Source organism: Kogia breviceps, chromosome 10, assembly GCF_026419965.1.
Source record: "Kogia breviceps isolate mKogBre1 chromosome 10, mKogBre1 haplotype 1, whole genome shotgun sequence".
Lineage (NCBI taxonomy): Eukaryota > Metazoa > Chordata > Mammalia > Artiodactyla > Physeteridae > Kogia > Kogia breviceps.
In genome coordinates, this window is record NC_081319.1 from 20,839,567 (window position 1) to 20,859,661 (window position 20,095).

Sequence of the window (20,095 nt, forward strand, 5' to 3'; positions counted from 1 at the left end):
AAACACTAGGTCTTTTCAAGGCAAAGCGCCAAGTTTATGTGGTACTTGCATACTGCTTAACCATTGAGCAAGTGTAAAACCCTACTGCTTTTCTAAGGTTCCTAGCTTTCCTTTTTTTATGTTCTTGATGAGGTTTTTGAGTATTGTGCCCCAGCCCCGCTTTTCCTGTAGACTCTGTCCTATCTGTTGCATGATTTTCCATCATCTAGTGATTGTTTTAGAACTGCGTATGTTGTGTTAGGGAAGAACAGTCAATACTGGGATACTAAATAAAATGTTATTTGAAAGAAAATGATTTCTCTAGAAGGTAAGTTCTCCTCGAAGCTACCGTGCTGCTCCAGGGGATACCATTCACGTCACATGTGTATCACTTTCATTATAAATTAACTAACTCGGCATTGAACACATTGTTATGCGAAGCCTAATATGCATCATGAAAGGACTACACTTCAAAGGATGCATGTGCTCACTTTGCACAAGTAAAGGAAAACAAAAATATACATAAAAAAATAAAAATCATTCATCATCTTAATACGCACGCAAGCATTTTGATGTTCTTCCTTTCGGTTTTTTCTCTTTGTACATATAACACCACTATCCCTGCCATATGCACTATTTTGCCTGGTCTATTTATGTTATCTTGGCTTTAAATTGGCCTGCCACTTCTAAATCAAATATGCTTACATTTCTTTAAAAAAAAAAAAACAAAACAAAACTGTTGTCAAATTGACCCAGTCATTTAACATTAACTGAGCACGCACTATCTGTTGAACAGCACGCTCTGTGACATGCAAATCAGGATATTCAATAGACTGGGCTTAACCACCTAGAGAATTTCTTAAAGTTTCCAAATTTGGCATAGTTGCAACATTTCTTGCCCTTAAGATTAATTACTATTTTCATTCTAGTTCTAAGAGTGGTTAAAAATATAAATTACATAAATAGCACATTTGGAAAAGAAAATGGACTTGTATTATCAGCCGCCTGCAAATTACAGCTTGAAGAATTGCGCTCTGCCCTTTTATCTGTCACCTTTCCAAATACTGTACCACCAAAACTAACGACACAAAACAAAGCTGTATTTGAATATTTCTAAGTAGTAAATATACACATTAAAGTGTCACGGTGCTTGCTTCGACAGCACATGTACTAAAATTGGAACGATACAGAGAAGATTAGCATGGTCCCTGCACAAGGATGACACACAAATTCATGTAGCGTTCCATATTTTGGGGGACATATGTATATGTATAGCTGATTCACTTTGTTATAAAGCAGAAACTAACACACCATTGTAAAGCAATTATACTCCAATAAAGATGTTAAAAAAAAAAAAAAAAAGTATCATGAAGTCTGCCTACCAATTTTCCCTCTTTATTTGCTCCAGCAAGGTTATTTTAAGATTTTATTTTGCTTGTGTGTGACTGTGGATTTAAGAGTTGAGTAAATTATGTGGAAGATATAGATACACATAAATATATACAGGTGTGTGTTTATGTGTGTGTGTCTGTCTGTCTGTGTGTCTGTGTGTGTATCAAAGACTGGGCTCAAATATATATATTCTTGAATTTTCTTTTCTACAAAATGTGAAATACATATGTCATTCTATATATTTAAGTTAAACTGGCTAACAGGCAACTAGGTGTAGAAAGCTGTTTGGGGTTGTATCTTCTCTTGCCGGTTGATGAGATGCTGAGAAACACTAAGAAATGAGGGCAGTAAGGACAAAATCAAAAGAGGTGAGATAATCTAGACACATAATAGTGTGCTCCAAAATCACTGATAAATGATTTTACTCTTCTCTTTAACATTTTTTTAAAATAAAATAAATTTTAAAACAATTTTAAATAAGCTACTTAGCTAAGTCACCATTCAGGTTCCAAACCAGGGGACGGAGGGAACACCGGCAAAGGTCACAGGGTTACGTCTTCATATGCCATTCAGCTGCCAGCCTCCACCACATTTTATGCTTCTCCCTCTCTCATTGAAAAAAACCACTGTCTGGGCTTCCCTGGTGGCGCAGTGGTTGGGAGTCCGCCTGCTGATGCAGGAGTCGCGGGTTCGTGCCCCGGTCCGGGAGGATCCCGCGTGCCGCGGAGCGGCTGGGCCCGTGGGCCGTGGCCGCTGGGCCTGCGCGTCCGGAGCCTGTGCTCCGCAACGGGAGAGGCCGCAGCAGTGAGAGGCCCGCGTACCGCAAAAAAAGAAAAAAAAAAAAAACAAACAAAAAAAAAAAAACACTGTCTTATTTATGATAACAATTTCCAGGTGGAAGCTAAGCCTTCAGTCAAGATTCCTGTCCCTTGCAAAGTACCTGTATGTGTGTGTGACATGGTAGATTAAGTGTTCCAGCGCACCCTGGGCAATAACTTTTCTCAAACCTCACAGCAATTCACCTTGGGTACCCATAGAAGCCGTCCTGGAAAGGCTGCGTTTGAGAAGGGGTGAAAGTGAACCCCATAACTTTTCCACCAAAGCACATCTCAGCAGACGAGCCACTTCCTTGCAAGGAGCCCTGGAAGCAAGGCCTAGGAGCATGGTCTGAATTCACCGTCAGCAAGGGAGAGGTCTCCTGGCAGCCTCATATTTCATCTCACATTCTACTCTCTAATATACGCTTGCTTTTCTCAGCAAGAAACAGTTCCTAAATTACCGACCAGTTGAATTATTGAGACTTTTGCACCCCTACCCCAAATAATCAAGAACTATTGATGCTCTAAGAAACACATGAGCCACGTTAACCTCCAACTTCATGCAGCCTTTGGCACAGGGCTTCAGACTTCCACTAAGAATGTAAGTGTTGGGCTTTCCTGGTGGCGCAGTGGTTGAGAATCCACCTGCCAAAACGGGGGACACGGGTTCGTGTCCCGGTCCGGGAAGATCCCACATGCCGCGGAGCGGCTGGGCCCGTGAGCCACAGCTGCTGAGCCTGCGCGTCCGGAGCCTGTGCTCCGCAACGGGAGAGGCCACAACGGTGAGAGGCCCGCGTACCGCAAAAAAAACAAACAAAAGGAACATAAAGTGTTTTGATTTTTCAAAGCCCTGATGTATGTATTTTCTCTTTTTAAAAAATCAACGGCAATTCCCTTACTCCTTTTTATCTATTAGTCTTTCTTGAGGAAGGACTACATTTAGAGCAGATCAGTTTTTCTCCCTCATGGGTACTGAACATGAATGAACGGAAATCTTGAGGCAAGTTCCCTTCTGAGCCCACAGATATGTCACTGCCACTCGGAAAAGCTACTGGCCACTGACTTGCCCTGTCCTCACATCACAGTGACTCCTTCAGCTGCAGAGGAAGGAAGAAAAGCAATATATCCACAAGCACGCCTGGCACAGATGCAATTATGCTCCTCCTACCCCTCCAGCCCAGGCCCCTTGGCACCCTCCTCCATTTAGAAAGCTACTCTCAGACCCCATCATTCACCAGAGTGTCCTAAAAAGATACAAAAAATATAAAGTCCTCAACTGTGCTAGACACCGGAAGAAAAAAAAGCAGCCACAAAATGAAAACTGCCTTTTAGAAGTTGTTATGGTTAAACATTAAAAAAAAAAAAAAAAAAAAAAATCACATGATTTTGCTCCCCATACTGTAGCTAATGAAAAGGGGCATTTAGTATCCAGTGGGAAAAGCAGTGTTTTATAATTTCATCAGCAATTACTACAAAGCTCATCTGTAAGAGCTTGGCGAATCCTCACTTTTTCTGACCTCGAGAACCAACATTCTCTGAAGTCAGAATCCAGGGACTTATTCTAATGTTGAATATTCTCCTGAGTCCCTTTAAAAGAAAAACGAACTTCACATTGACTGATGCATGACATTGTTTTAATCCAAAAAAAATGTGCAACTTGAAACCATTATAACATGTCATAAAGCATCAGCAATAGCCACTCAGCAAGAACTAAACCATTTTTAAGGTCATAAACAAGCGCGTACAGTGCGCTACACTAATTTATTAGAAACATCCTCTTTAAAAGAAAGGGTCACAGAGGCCTCTGGCTCAGTCACACTGCTCTCCACACACCAGCCGTAGAACTTACATATGACCTTTGCAGTTCCCCTTGCAAATCCCTTTAGCACTCAGACATTTCACTTTAAAAATTAGGGGGAAGTGAGGTAAAGCCATAAAAATCAGCAGCAGGCACACCAGAATATGCTGGAATAAGATAAACGTCTTTCTCACAGAAGAAATGCATGCACTATTAATGAAAAGAATCCAATGCAAAAGGCAACTAGTCACATCTCCTTGACCACTTATATTTTAAACCCAGAAAAGCAAAATCAGACTTACCCTTGGAAGCCATCCTATAGGCTGACTCAGGAACGTAGCCTGTCGACAAGCCAAAAACAGCTACAAACCAGGGCTCCAAAAACTCAGTGGGTTTAATCCTCTCATCCACCTACTAAGCCCTGCTAGTACGTATGCATCTGGCTTTTGTTAAAGCACTTCTGCAAACGTACAGAGGATGAGTAATCGTTCAGACTTCATAAAACATGCCAAACCCATCACTAATAACAGTAGTTTCATTTACTCATCACATTTTTGGGTGCCTTGATTTTATTTTTTTAAGAGAAATGAGTGTTTTTGCTGATGCAAATTTCCTGCCACTAGACCATGCCCACATTATTCAAAAGGCAATAGGCTGCCTGGTGTGTGTATAACTTTTTCTGGGTCCTTGTCAGCAGTCAGAAATGTTGAACTAATATGTAAAGGCATAGCCTGCTTGATAAACTGTCTTTTAACATTAATAACACCACTATTTTCCTAAATAAACCCTCCAGCCAATTCTACTCTTTCTTTCATTGAAAAAGGCAATCATTTTATTATAATAATTAGAAATATGAAGAATAAGAAAAATAAGAAATACTCAAACATAAATTCATCTCTCACTGTCTCCCCATCCAATCCCTTCTCTTAGAGATATTCACTGTTGACAATTTTCAATGTATCATTCCCGAAATTTCTATGTACACAGCAAGCACATATGTATACACACACACACACAAACATTCTTCAGAAAAACTCTTGGGGACCAAGGAGTCTCAGACATCAGAATTTTCTAGATTTTGTAACAATAATGAAGTATATACAGAGTGTAATATCCCTAGTGAGATCAGGGCAACAGCTCATAATCAACCATATTAATTGAAAATTCATGTTTTCTGGAAGAAATATTAAGTGGGATAATAAAGACTATAAATAGCCTCGTGTCATTTCAGGGCAGGTAATTCTGCCAAGTGAGATTTTTTTTTTTTTAAGTCATTTAACATTTAGAAACTTTTGAATTTTGGAATTGTGGATAAGGGATTTTAGCCCTATCATTTTTCTCCCAGTTACTTACCAAGTTTTGAAAACTTTTTTTTATTAAAAAGGTTCACGATAAGAAATTTTTAAAATACATATGAATAAAATTAAAGTCACCTGTAAAATCCCACCACACAGAGAATCGAGCTTTTATTCACTCATGTGTTGAGTACCTCCTGGGAGTACAGACTCAATACTCTGTGGGCACACTAAAAAATTAAAGCAAACATAAATTCTATTTTCTTTCCTTTTTTTTAAAATTGGAGTATAGTTGATTTACAATGTTGTGTGAGTTTCAGGCATAGAGCAAAGTGAATCAGTTATACATATACATATATCCACTTTTTTTTTTTAGATTCTGTTCCCTGAGTGGAGTTCCCTGTGCTCTACAGCAGGTTCTTATTAGTTATCAAGTTTATGTATAGTAGTGCGGATATTTCAGTCCCAACCTCCCAATTTATCCCTCCCCACATCTCATGGTAACCATAAGTTTGTTTTCTACCTTCGTGCCTCTATTTCTGTTTTGTAAATAAGTTCATTTGTACCCTTTATTTCTTAGACTCCACATATAAGCAATATGATGTGATATTTGTCTTTCTGTGTCTGACTTACTTCATTTCATTCAGTATGACAATCTCTAGGTCCATCCACATTGCTGCAAATGGTATTATTTTGTTCTTTTTTATGGCTGAGTAATACTCCATCGTATACATGTATCACACCTTCAGGTTGCTTCCATGACCTGACTATTGTAAATAGTGCTACAATGAACACCGGGGTACATGTATCTTTTTGAATGATGGTTTTCTCTGGGTATATGCCTAGGAGTGGGATTGCTGGGTCATAGGGTAGTTCCATTTTTAGTTTTTTAAGGAACCTCCTACTGTTCTCCATAATGGTTATACCAATTTACATTCCCACCAACAGTGTAGGAAGGTTCCCTTTTCCAAATCCTATTCTCAAACAAGGTAGAAAGTTATACCTGTTTTAAAATAATAATCTCCACCTTGCAAAAGTGTTCCCGAAAAATATATGAAGTCTTTCATTTACTCATTCATTGATTCAAACATTCATTGAGCTTCTATTATATGCCACACAATATGCTAAATACCAGGTATTTGGGTGGCCTGGATAGAGCATATAAAACTACCAGACATCAGATTAAATCTGAGTTTCAAATAAATCAGAAATATTTCAGTATAGTATGTCCCACATTTGAGACATAGATTTTTACGGATATAGTTTTTAAGTACTTGAGATATACTTATGCTTTATAAATGTCCCACATTTGGGACACACTTATATTAAAATATTACTTGTTCTGATCTGAAATTCAAATTTCACTGGGTGTCCTATATTTCACTGCATGAAAGAGGCAGAGTCCTTGTTGTCATGAACCCTCAGTCTAGAGCTAGGGAGTGGAGGAAGGTAGGTGGACAGGTAATAAATAGGCAAACAACTACATACACAGTGTAAATAGAAAAAAGAGCTATGAAGGTGATAAACTGAGCGATTAAGATGGAAATAAAGAAGAATATTACTTAAATACAGAGTTCTTAAGGAAAGGCTTGTCTAGGAAGCTAACTCTGAGGGAAAGAGCATGCTGAAGGAAATAAAAACCTCATAAGAGTAGAGCAGCTTGCACAAGACCTAGCCCATAGTATATGCTCAATAAATGTTCACTTCATTCCTTGGTAGGGCCGGGACTTCATCTCTTGGCTCACCGTAGTCTGGCCCTGTGCCTTGGGATGGAGAAAGATAATAAGAAGGGAAATAGTATACCTGGAAAACCAACGGCTTCCTCCTTCAGAAAGTCTGGCAGCCACCATCTGTCTACAACTTCATGAGAGATCCTGAGCGAGAACTTCCCAGCACAGCCCTCTGGAATGCCTGACCCACAGAAACCATGATATCAATAGATAATGAAATGATAGCTATTATTTTCAATCACTATGTTTTAATATGATTTGTTATACAAAAAATAGTAACCAAGTGTTGGCAAGAATGGGGACCACCCAGAACTCTCAGACTCTGCTGGTGGAAACGTAAACTGAGGCAGCTGCTTTGGGAGACTGTTGGTGGTACCTAGGAAAGCGAGACATACATACATCCGAGCACCAGCTCAGCTTCCATTCCCACTGGCACTGCTGCACTTCTGGTTCTCGCCATTTCCCACAACACAGCCCCTTCCTCCCTTCTCTGCTGGATTTGCAACACCTCCAATACCAATTACACACACAGCCCCCAGACTGATCTTCCTAAAGCTCACCTTTCACCCTGCCATTTGGCTGCTCCAAAAGTCTTTCATATATAAACTTAATAAACATTTGCTGATTGATTACTTGTAAGATTCAAATCTAGAGAGTTTGACTCACTTGGCACTGAGGAGGAAAAGACGGAAAGCAAATAACCCAGGCCTTCAGAGATTTACAAGGCAGCTCCTTGAAATGCCCTCCAAAAAAATTAAACCACTGCCAGAAATCCTGATTGTTGTGAAATACATATGTGGAAATACATCTCAAGGACCTACTGCTATCCATTCAAATGGAATGTCACCAAAAAAAACACAACTGAGTACTGTTATGACGGTGACAACCAAGATCAGATTTGCATAGTGAAGAATAAATTTCAAACCTGAAAGGTCTTCCGTTGCATGGAAAGGGAAGAGTAACAGTGTAGAGAAAGCAAAGAGGGAGAAAAAGAGAAAAAGGAAGGGAAGGGAAGGGAGGACAACCTTTAACCTTCTCTAGAATTTTCTGTTAATGCCCTACTCTCTGATGATTGTCTGGGACCATATCATTAGCGGTGGGAATGGGAGGGAAAAATCATAATAATTGTAACTACTGCCATTTACTCTGTGACTGCCACGTGCAGACACTATGCTGAGCCATAAGATGCTTATATTGTCATCAGCACTAATGCAACCAATATTTATGCCAGGCACTGTGCTATATGCTTTACAAGCGTCATCTTATTTCACCCTCACAGCAATCTTGCAAGATTAGATGTTATTATTATTCCCATTTTACAGATGAGGAAACTGAGGGATGCAGAGGCCAGCTAACTTGCCTTAGGTTTTATCCATGATCACTTTGAGGGTCTAGGATAAAGTAAGATTCAATAAACGGGAAAAATCAATAAGAAAAAGATTAAAATGCCTCACGGGAATACTTGAAACATGGAAAGAAAAATAAAATATTGAAAATATTGGAAGTCAGTTTATGGCAACCTAAGAACTGACATTCATGAAACCACAACCGATGGGATGAAATACACACAGAACAACGCGAGGAATCTCAGCTAAACTGGCAGAATTTAAGCTCCATGTTGTACACTTTGAAAGGGAGAATCAGAGCCCATATTCATTCATTTATTCATTTATTTATTCATCAAATATCTATTGAACACCTACTATGTGTCAGACACTGTTTGAAGTGCTGGGGATACAGCAGTGAACAAAGAGACAAAAATCTCTACTTCTATGGAACATTAGGGTGAGAAAGAGAATATGGACAATAAACTTAGTAAATAACTAGGTCGTCTAAGGTGTTAAAGGCTGCAAGTGCTAGGGTAAAAATAAAGCACCAAGGACCAAGATAGGGGCAGGAAGGGAATGCTATTTTAAACACAGTAGTCAGGGTAAGCCCAGAGGGTGACAATGGAGCAAAGGTTTAAAGGAGGTGAGGAGACGAGCTCCGTGGATCGTTGGAGGTCGAGCATCCCAGATGGGGCCATGCCTGGCATGCCGGAGCAAGAGCGAGGAGGCAGGTCTAGCTGCCACAGGGAAGCCCAAGGGAGAAAACAGGAGATACAACCAGATTAAACAACAGAAGCCAAACTGCAAAAGGCTCTTTGCTCACTGGATACCCATGATTCTTCAGCTTTGAGGGTCATGAATTACTCGTAGAAGCTGATGAAAGCTAGGAGCCTTCACCCCAAAAAGTGCACACACCCAAAATGCTGTCCTAATTTCAGAGGGTTGACATCTCCCTGCTAGACTCCCAGGATCTCAGCAACATCCTAGAGGAGATCATAGTCTCTCCAGCTGAACCAAAGAAACACCCTGGATCTAACTTTGTATTTAATGACATCCCAAAGGGAGACAAAAGTTCAGGACAGTGGATACCAAGATTCCTCCAGTCTCTGAATCTTTGCTTGTTCCAATGTCCTCACCAACTCAGGGAGGTCATGCTCAAACACCAACAGCCCTGAGGGAAGCCAACTACATGCGTCACCTGAGGACTCTTTGCTAGTCACAGGGTTCAGACACAAAACTACATCACTAGTGACCTTAACAGCCAAAGAGTAGAGGAATGCATGCAGTCATAGCCCAAGGGGAACTGGATGCATGTGGACCCAATCTACCGCCTTGCAGTTCATGTGTGTGTGTGTGTACGTGCGTATGTACATACACATATATTTATGTATTTTAATTCTCTTCATACAAGCTAGAAGAGAACAGAGATTGTTTTTTGTTTTGTTTCGTTTTGTTACTGCTGAATTCCCAGTGCTTAGAACACTATCTGGCCCCCAGTTACATGCTCATTAAATAAATAATGGTTGAATTAATGAATACATCCAAAGAATTACTTCTTCGTAAATCACTCTAGGAAATCAGTGGATCAAAATATCACAATCGAGGGGCTTCCCTGGTGGCGCAGTGGTTGAGCGTGAGCCTGTGGATGCAGGGGACGCGGGTTCGTGCCCCGGTCTGGGAGGATCCCACGTGCCGCAGAGCGGCTGGGCCCGTGAGCCATGGCCACTGAGTCTGCGCGTCCGGAGCCTGTGCTCCGCAACGGGAGAGGCCGCGACGGTGAGAGGCCCGCATACCGCCAAAAAAAAAAAAAAAAAAAAAAAGTCACAATGGAATAGACCGAAGAGTTATGTTGGAAAGGTTCAAGGATACGGTTAACTAGGGATTAGAAAAGCTCGATGCAACATGAGCACAGTATTCTATGTCATAAAACATGCCTAAGGAAGATTAGAAATTATACCAGCTTTCTGCCTCAGTCATGCAAGTTTCAATGCTTCTCAAATCGTTTGTAATTTGTGGTTTGCATCAGTTTGTCTGTTGTTTTTTTTTTTTTTTTAATTTCAAATCCAACACAGATCAATACTTTTGTAAACATAATAAAAATGAATTCTAAGACAAGTGAAATGAAAAACAAAACAGACACACAAATATGCAAGCCCAAATTTGTATTAGATTCAAGAGACCTAAAAATCACTCTGCCCAACTGCTATAAAGGTTTCTGAACACTCAATATCTGTTCATAGCTCACTGCTGACCGACATATAGTTCACGAAACAGTCTAGTCCATGAATCATACTTGGAGTAGCATGACTCAGATCACACGCGCACACACACACACACACACACACACGTATATTGGAGATTCCAGCATTCACTTCAGATGCTAATGCTTTTGCTTTCCAGCTGATAATGAGGAAAATAACGTTCTGTTTCTATTACATTTCTGTCAGATACTTATTTCAACTATCTAGGAATAAAATTGTCAACTCCGTGATGCTCATTAATATCAAACTCCAAGAATATGTTAAAATATTGACTATACCTCACTTCAAATTATCCCAAGATTTAAACATAGAAATTAGGAACAGATTGTTCATTTTATAACAGATCCTACATTTAGTAGAATAATTATAATGAGATATATTTTAAGTATCTAAATATGATGGTGATTTTATATTAATCCATTTATAAAATGTAGTCTTTATATATTTATCTCCTATATCCATATATCTGCAGCTTTTCAGAAATATATTTATTGTGCAAACTAGTATAAAGAGGTTTTTAAAGTGCTACCAAAATGATATACGCTCGGGCCACAAGTATTTTCCTTTACCTATTCTAAGTTTGTTAACATTACCTACTTGAAAATTATCCTATATAATATATAACCTAAATAAAATTGGATTAAATATAATTTATAAACAAAACCAACATATGACTCTTCTAAGAAGTAAACAGATTGTCCTTTTCTTTTTTCTTTAAATTATCCTTTATCCCAAAAACACAACCTCTGAAACTATATAAACATAATCTTGAAATTTCTAGCCATTCACAAAGCTTCCTTAGGTCGGAATGAGTTAATGATTGTCCTCACAGTCCAACTAAATGTGCATATTCCACAGGAAAGCCTGCTTGAGGCTGAACACAGAGTCAGTACTCACTAATTCACTTCTTAGCTGGCACCCAGGCAAGTAATCCTAACTTTGGGCCAAGTGTAAATAAAGGCAGGGGTATTCCTGATGGTACTTATAACATGAATTTTCTAGAGGTAGAATTCAAGACTGTTGCCTTCAAGCCCCACAGAGCTTCTATCACACCATCTGGCAGAAGAAGTAAACAATGTTGAATTATAGAAGGAAACTGTTGATTCCTCATTTCTTACAGGTCACTGAGGCTCAGGTATACAAACCTCTTATTGCAAGGATTTTGCATCTTTGGGCAAAGCAAAGTAAAACAGTGAGCTGATTAAGGCAAAATAAGAAAAAACTATAAGCAAATGGTATTATAATGGTGTACCTATAGAGGAAAAACTGAGAAGTTAACTCAAGAATGAAGTCTGGTAAAAAAAAAAAAAACTCTTCTTCAACACCTGCATCCCATACCTGGATTATAATAGGCAGGTAATAAGTGCAGTATTGGAGGAAGCGAGAAGATAAAGAAGACTCAAACACAGCAAGTGCAAGCTCTGAAAAACATAAAAACGCTGTGCACAACAACAGAATGCAGACAGTGGATTATGCTGATGCTTTGTTACAGTTGAGAAAAGCTTAACTTGAAAAATAATAGCAACTTCCATTCTTTGAGAACTTACTATGTATCAAGCACTGTGCAGAGCATCCATCATTACATGCAACTTTTTCCAAAACCCTGCAAGACTGGAATTAGTACGCCCACTACAAATAAGGAGACAGGCTCAAGGATGTAAATAACTTGACTGAGATTAAAGTCAAACACACTAGATTAATGTGTTTGTCTAAGTCCAAGCTTGTGCCCTTAACCTCACATGTCACTGTCTTCCAATGTCCAAACATTAAAAAATAATAATAATGATGACAAGTGTTCAGAGCTGCACTATTTCTAACTGCCCCAAACTAGAAAACTCCCTAAATAACCATCAACAGGAGAATGGACAAATAAATCTCAAAAAATTTATGCAATGAAATACCATATAATCATGAAAGTGAATCAGCTACAACTACCCACAGCAACACAGATGAATTCCTCAAACATAATCGTGATGAATAAGTGCCAGGCACAGGTAAGTACCTATGTGTGACTGTATGACTGAATCCATTTCTATAAAGCCCCAAAAAGGCAAAATTAATCTATGCTGTTAGGAGTCAGGATGGTGGCTACCGTTCGCAGCGGTAATGACTAAAGGACACAGGAAGGGAGCATCGGGGGTGCAGATGTCATTTGATTAATTGATCTGAGAGCTGGATAATAGGAGTCCAATTTATAAAACACTCATCATGCTATACACAACAATAAGCACACTTTTCTCTACACAGATTACACTTCAATAAAATATTTTTTAATCAAAAGAAGATGTACCTACTTAAGGCATTTTCTACTTTATCCTTTTAATGTGTTTAGACTCAAATATTTTTTAATAAAGCACATACTATATCTTCCCAAGCTTTACAAATCTTAAGTACAAACATAAGAAAATAAATCATTAGAAGAATGGAATAATGCCATTTGTAGCAAAATGGATGAAGCTAGAGATTACCATATTAAGTGAAGTAAGTCAGACAAAGACAAAGATCACATGATATCACTTATATGTAGAGTCTTAAAAAATGATACAAATGAACTTATTTACAAAAAAGAAATAGACTCACAGACATAGAAAACAAATTTATGGTAACCAAAGGGGATAGCCTGGGGAGAGGAGAGGGTAAATTAGGAGTTTGGGATTAACATATACACACTACTATATATAAAACAGATAAACAACAAGGACCTACTGCATAGCACAGGGAACTCTACTCAATATATTATTAACCTGTAATGGAAAAGAATCTGAAAAAGAATATATATATATATGTATACGTATAACTGAATCACTTTGCTGTACACTTGAAACTCACACAACGTTTTAAATTAACTATACTTAAATTAAAAAATAATTATAAAAAATAAAAATCATTAGAGATTTTTAAAGAGACTGGAGTTGGGGGAAAACAACTGAGTAGGAGTCAAAACGATCTGTCTGGGTGTGTTCTTCTGTTCTCTAAGTGCATACTCTTGAAAGGACGGGATTTAACCTCACCTGTGGTCAGTGTCCTCATCCAAAAATGGAAGGAATCAGACCCAATAATCCTCAAGGCACCTCATTCTAGTCTTTTTTTCTGAGCCCTACACTTGTTCGTATCACACTGCTGCAGCATTCACAGAGAAAAGGGGAACAAAAGAGCAACTGCTTGCAACTCTATCACATGATACAAGGGTAGAAGGAAACAAACTTGACACGTACATTTAATCAACCTTTGATTATCAATGTAAGATATTACAGCTCTGCAGACAATCCCCAGAAACCGAATTCTATCACTCACCACTGGGTCTCACAGCAGCCTTGTTCACATACCCTGAAGGTCCCACACAAAGCAGAATGGTCAAGTTGTCAGACAAAATCTTTTGTGGATTTTTTACTCTAGGGTCATCAGCACCACCAACCTCCCCCTTTACCACAGATAATTGCATATTTCCAGTTTTCCCTAAGATCTGGTCATTCAATCAGAAATACGCAGAGAAATATACAATAGCTTACGTTGCAATACATTCTGATTTCATGCTCCTTTGTACAAATCCATTAGACTCTCTTACCTTCTTGCAATGCAAGAACAGAAACCTAATGCTGCCGATGGGACCCTGTATTAGTCAGGGTCCAATCAGGAGAGAGAAACCACACAGTAATTTGAATGGAGAAAGTTTCATTAATTTTAAAAAGTTTAATTAAAGTTTAATTAACTGTAACAGGGAATTAGCTTATAAGAAGTAAACAAAACTCTAAAGAATATAGGAATGGCAGATATAAGGGGCAGTCACCACCCTTAGGGCTCAGAGTCTTCCTCCCCAGGGCTGAGATCCAGGTCCTTTGAGCTCTCTGCACGGTAGGAAACTCACTGCAGTGCTGCACCTGTGGAACTTACTGGACTCCATCCTCTAGGATGCCAGGGCAGGCTATTCACAGAGAGGTGGTCCACCAGAGGCACTCTGCTCCAAATGTCCTCAAGTAAGAACGTCAGAGGAAGCCGGTGGCTGCTACCTGCAGCTCTGGCCACCATGCACTACAGGAACCAGGCACTGGAGAAACACCCACCCACTCAGTGCCACAGGCACTGCAGGAAACAAACACTGACAAAACTTACTTAGAGAGAGGAAAATTCACTTTTCAAGAGGCAGACAAGTCTGACAACAGCAGGAATAACAGAACTACTTCCAAATCAGGTGCAGGGTTCTTGTTTCCTGGGATAGATCTAAACTGTCTTTTTACTGGATGCTGAGTTTGTCCCAAATCACTTTTTCGATGGTCCTTAGCATGGCACAGCTTTGATAATACCAGTCTTCTGACAAGTGATGACAGACTTTGAATATAAAATCACTCACTGAGCCATAAATAATGTTGCTCATATTTTGACCTTTGCTTAGCCATGGACACGAATGTGGTAACTGTTCTGTAATAGGATAATTTCAGGCCTGTGTGTGTGTCATTCGTGGTCTTTTGTCCAAGCTCTGGTCATTCTCCTAACCAAAATGCAGGCTGGGGGGCATCTTTGGAACCAGAAAATAAATTATATTCAACTACTCATATGCTAGGAGAGCAGGATTAATGATCAGGTAGTGTCATAAAGGATTCCAACAACAGGAAAGATCCAAAATAAACAAGCGAACACTGGTCAATAAGTCACTTTGGTACAGATCACAAAATGCAGGCTTTTTAGAGAACATCAGATCTTGGGAAAGACCTTGATGCTAAAAGAAATAAAATAATCATCATCCATATTTCCAGAAAAGAGGAAAAAAAGCATAAAAGACTAAGGTTCAAAAATCCAACTATATGGTGCATATAAGCAACTAACCTTAAGTAGAAGGACACGGAAAAACTGACTGAAAAAGTAGAATGAAAATAAACATTCCTTGGGACTTCCCTGGCAGTCAGTGGTTAGAACTCTGCGCTTCCACTGCAGGGGGCACAGGTTTGATCTCTGGTTGGGGAACTAAGATCCCGGAAGCCATGCTGTGTGGCCAAAAATAAATAAAAAAATAAAAATACCACTCTCTCACTTCGTCCCAGCGGCACTGACATATATACATTACCAAATGTAAAATAGCTAGCTAGTGGGAAGCAGCCGCATAGCACAGGGAGATTAGCTCGGTGCTCTGTGACCAGAGGGGTGGGATAGGGAGGGTGGGCGGGAGACGCAAGAGGGAGGGGATATGGGGATGTATGTGTACATATAGCTGATTCACTTTGTTATACAGCAGAAACGAACACACCATTGTAAAGCAATTATATACCAATACAGATGTTTTAAAAATAAATAAAATAAAATGTTATTTTTTTAAAAAAAAAGAAAGAAAAGAAATATTCCTTGTGAACACCAACCTAATTTAGGACTCAATAAGCCTGAGTTGAATAATGAATGAATTTCAGTTGGGGCCAAAAGAGACTTTGGAAAAGAAGTAAAATAGAAAAATAAGGAAATCACAGGGAAAAGCAAACACTGTTCTGTGTTTGTGTGTGGGCGGGTGAGAGGGTGAATTGGAAATCTGGGAAATAACTTAGTCACCGTTTCGCAGCACAGTCCAAGGAAGGAAGAATAGAGGGTGAGACGCACAGAACCCCCTCTGTTGCTCTCTATCTCACACTCAGCTGCTTTGTCTTCCTGGGACTTAACCTTCCAGTTTCTTATTTCCATTCGATTTGGTTAAGGTTGGTCTTTTTTTTTTCCATAGGAAGCTAAGCTCTTTGAAGGCAGAAAATGTCTCTCTTTTTTTAAACTTTATTTCCCCAGTATCTAGGACAGTCTAGGAACAGAACAAATACTCAAGAAATATTTGTTGGGTGAACTAACAAAATCTATGAAAGGAAATTTTATTTGATTATATATTGAGTATCAAGTGTTACACAACAAGCACATTCTAAACCACTGGCCAGTAAAAATTTTAGGCTTGGTGGGCCCCGTATGGTCTCTGCTGCATGTTTTTTTGGTTTTACCTTAAGTGTTTGAAAACATCTATTAATTGTAAAAACCATTCTCGTTCTATGGCTAATACATACATACATACACACACACACACGCACGCAATCAACTTAATCTGGCTTGTACTTCTGCTTTCATGCATAGATTGTTTTTTTCTTTCCTATTCTAAACAGAGTATTCAGGAGCTAATATTAGCTTTGCTGCTATCTACTTACGTTTTCTTTTAATTTTTTCAGTCTAACTTGATCCTATTGAAGGAAAACAATAAATTCAAGGGCCTGAAACAATAAAACACAAGGTAAGCAAATTCAGGACTGCAAGAGAGAAGCCACCTTGAGTCCAAGCGTACGGTTTCTGCCATCTCTCCTTGCTTCCCATACATGCTACTCAATAGATTTTAAGTTTCAGCAACCTCATTAGTTTTTCAGGCTTTATGACTCAAGCTTAGGGGGTGGGGGGAGAGGGCAGCGACCCACAAAACAAAGACTTCAATGTCTCCAGAAGTTGAGAAAAGTCCAGCATTGTCAGGACAGATACTATTTATAACCCGTTTAATGTGAACGCTCCTGAATGCATTTTCTACGGCGAATATCCGACCTACGCTTCTGAATTCCTGGCTTCCGCAATGGTGAAGGCGGCAAGCCGCTAAAAGTCTGACGACTAAAGGGGGAAAAAAATGAACTCCGTGCTACTACTATTTTATAACATCCGCCACATGTGACAGAATTAAAGGGTTCCTGTTTTTGACTCACCTTCAACAAGAAAGTACCTCACCGCTATAAGCTTTGAGCCTAAGTTACTGGAAAAATGTAGGGTTGGAAAATATCCTACAACAAACGCTTTAAGAGAAAAAAAAAAAGTTATGGAAAACCCCATTTAACTTTTTTCCAGAAAAACACACACACACAGGAATAGATGCCAAGCACTCATATTGAATGTGTGTATACATGGCCTATAATTGCACACATATTCTATGTTTACGCTTTTCTCTATTGCACAAGAGCAGGGCTCTTCGGGAAGGAAGGTATCTTAACCTGCTGCTGTCCAAAGGACAGCGAGCTGGGCAGCCCGGCATCGCCGCAGAACCTCTGCAGTGATGGATGACAATGGACTCTGCAAGCCCTGCACATTACCTCCATTCCATTCATGGATCCCAACCAAATTAATTTTCTCCTGTGCCAATTCTATCACATCCTCTGGGTTTACAAAGAAGTTTTACCAGGCCATCAGAACCCAAAAGGGAATGAACGTTTTCGTCCTGGCAGAAACTTAAAATAGAGCTTAAAAATAAAACAATGGGAATGAATTTTTAGCTCTGCAAAGCTCTCAGTTTCTAGAAATTTCTTGTACAACTGAAAAAAAAAAACCCTACTCTTGCTTTTACTGCTCCATTTAAATGGCAAGTTATGAAGAAACTAATTCAGAAAGTTCAAGCTTTTCATTCCAGATCTGAACTGACACGTATCAAAGTAAACAGTCACGTCAAAGTATAAGTAGGACCAAGTTTCATGTAGCTCCCTGGTAAAGATTCTACCCCAAACAGCACTGCCCAACAAAAATATAAAGCGAGCCACATACGTAAATTTAAATTTTCTAGTAACCGTATTAAAAAAAAAAATGAAGCAGGTGAAATCAATTTTATCTTATGTCACCCAGTGTGCTCAAGAGTATTTCAACATTAATCAAAATTAAAAATTATTAATGAGATATTTTACATTATTTTTTTCATACAAAAACTGGTGTGCATTTTATACTTGGAGAACATCTCCACTTGGACTAGTCACACTTCAAATGTTTAAGAGCCACATGTGGCCGGGGCTACCATATTGGACAACACAGCTTAAAGGCTTCTCTTATGCTTCATTAAGTTCACTCTTCCAACCCAGAAAGTTCTAGTTGGAATGACAAAGCTGTCATCGGGAAAAGAAGATATTCTGAGAAGTGTTTCAACTTCTTGGACAACTTCACACTCAGGCCTCACTCTCTGAGACATCCACACTTGGGGCCATCTGTTCCAATGGATCAATGCCCACCTGAAAGAAGTTACCAGCTTCTAGAACCAGACATGCAACCGCAGCAAGAAGATTCTCCTAGCTTAAGCAGTTCCAAATCGTGAACTTCTGAACTTCATTTTTCCCAGGTGCTGCATCTGGACATTTAGCAGGGCTTAAATTAGTACCATTTTTGAGATATTGTCTTTCAAAGAGGGAAAAAAACCAAGGCTGAACCTTTTTTTAGGATGGGCCTTTGAGGAAGAAGGTTAAAGGAAACACTAGCTAACACTGGAAGAGACACTGCGCCCTTCATATGCCTTTTAAAAAAAAACAAATCGTGACTTTAAAAGTCCCCCTTCAGTATGACCCTTTTATTCCCATCATAGCCTCAACTGAACAACTGTAGTTGCTTTTCTTAAAACATTATAGACTTCTGATATACATATGTATATATCTTTTTCTTCTTGAAGGTGAATCCTACTGAAGTTTTAACCTATTAATCAGACAGGATTAGAAACAGTGTAGCTGACAAATGCTGATTTTCATTTGAAACACTCACTCTTCTTTGATTTTTTTCCAAACTGTGCTCCTTGTAAGAAAATTTAAAATCAATTTAAAAGAAAATTAACCTATTTTAATGCCCACAGACTCTAACATTACTTCTGACTTTAAAATATACATTTGACTCCAAATGCTCTTAATGTTTTATGAAAAGTCATAAAATTCCCAAATGTTTTATTAAAATCCAGTAGTTTCCAATAAAAAACTTAATATCTAGTGAGAATATGGAAGGCAAAAGCTCAAACCGTACTTCATTCATGTATTAATTCAACAAATATTTATTTAGTGCCTACATTATACCAGACACTACACACATACTACAGAGGTGCTGGGGAAAGGAAAAGAAACATGGTCTCTCCTTAGCGGAGCTTAAAATCTAAGCTGGAAGATGAATAAGTAAGTAATAACTGTAAGAATATGAGCATTAATATTGGGGAATTGTAGCAAGCAGACAGATAAGGAGAAAGAGAGAGAGAGAAGGAAAGAGGGAGGGAAGAAATGAGAGAGATAGATGATAAATACAGACAGACAGACAGATAAATACATACATACATCCATACATATATAGGCAGGGCTGTCGAAGCTCAGATTTGATGGATGATAAGAAAGTCCGCCAAAAACAAACTGAGGGAAGCAGGGAGGGAGTTACAGATGAAGGGAGAAATCAAGTGGAAACACCTGGAAGGAAAACCAGTGAATGAACAAGAAACCTGAGAGGAAACAAAGAAAGGAGAAAAAAGCAAGCAAAGAATGGCTGGATGGCTAAAAGAAAGAGCAGATGATGTTTGGGAGGAACAATAGGGGACTTCATAGGTCTCCTTAAGTTGTATGGACTATGTCCTAGCAGTGAGAAGCCATCTCAGAGTTTGAAGATTCGAACGGCTCAGAAGTGAGGAAATTAGATGGAGAGCATAGACTGGCCCAGGAGAAAGTACCTGCACTCTGATTCCCAAAATTCAAACTGAGGTAGACCACCCACCAAGTTTTACCCTA

At 39.0% G+C, this 20,095-nt stretch overlaps 1 protein-coding gene and 1 non-coding gene across 40 annotated transcripts in view; one reads left to right on the top strand and one right to left on the bottom strand.

Moving 5' to 3' along the window:
- MITF (melanocyte inducing transcription factor) overlaps positions 1-20,095 on the bottom strand; it is a 226,937-nt gene that overhangs the window by 126,297 nt on the left and 80,545 nt on the right. For 3 of the 39 annotated variants that reach the window (XM_067043650.1, XM_067043648.1, XM_067043641.1), the window contains exon 2: positions 7,086-7,193. The exons of 30 other annotated variants lie outside the window; for them this stretch is intronic. In XM_067043650.1, the coding sequence (XP_066899751.1) occupies positions 7,086-7,132 (47 nt within the window). In that variant the 5' untranslated portion in view covers positions 7,133-7,193. Of the gene's footprint in view, positions 1-7,085; positions 7,194-14,711; positions 14,932-16,762; positions 16,821-18,580; positions 18,692-20,095 lie in introns of those variants that run through there. 6 more of the 39 variants (XM_067043670.1, XM_067043653.1, XM_067043667.1 and 3 more) reach the window with 4 other exon arrangements.
- LOC131764731 (U6 spliceosomal RNA) lies at positions 1,126-1,232 on the top strand. The gene has a single exon (XR_009337932.1). It is a non-coding gene; the product is annotated as a U6 spliceosomal RNA (small nuclear RNA).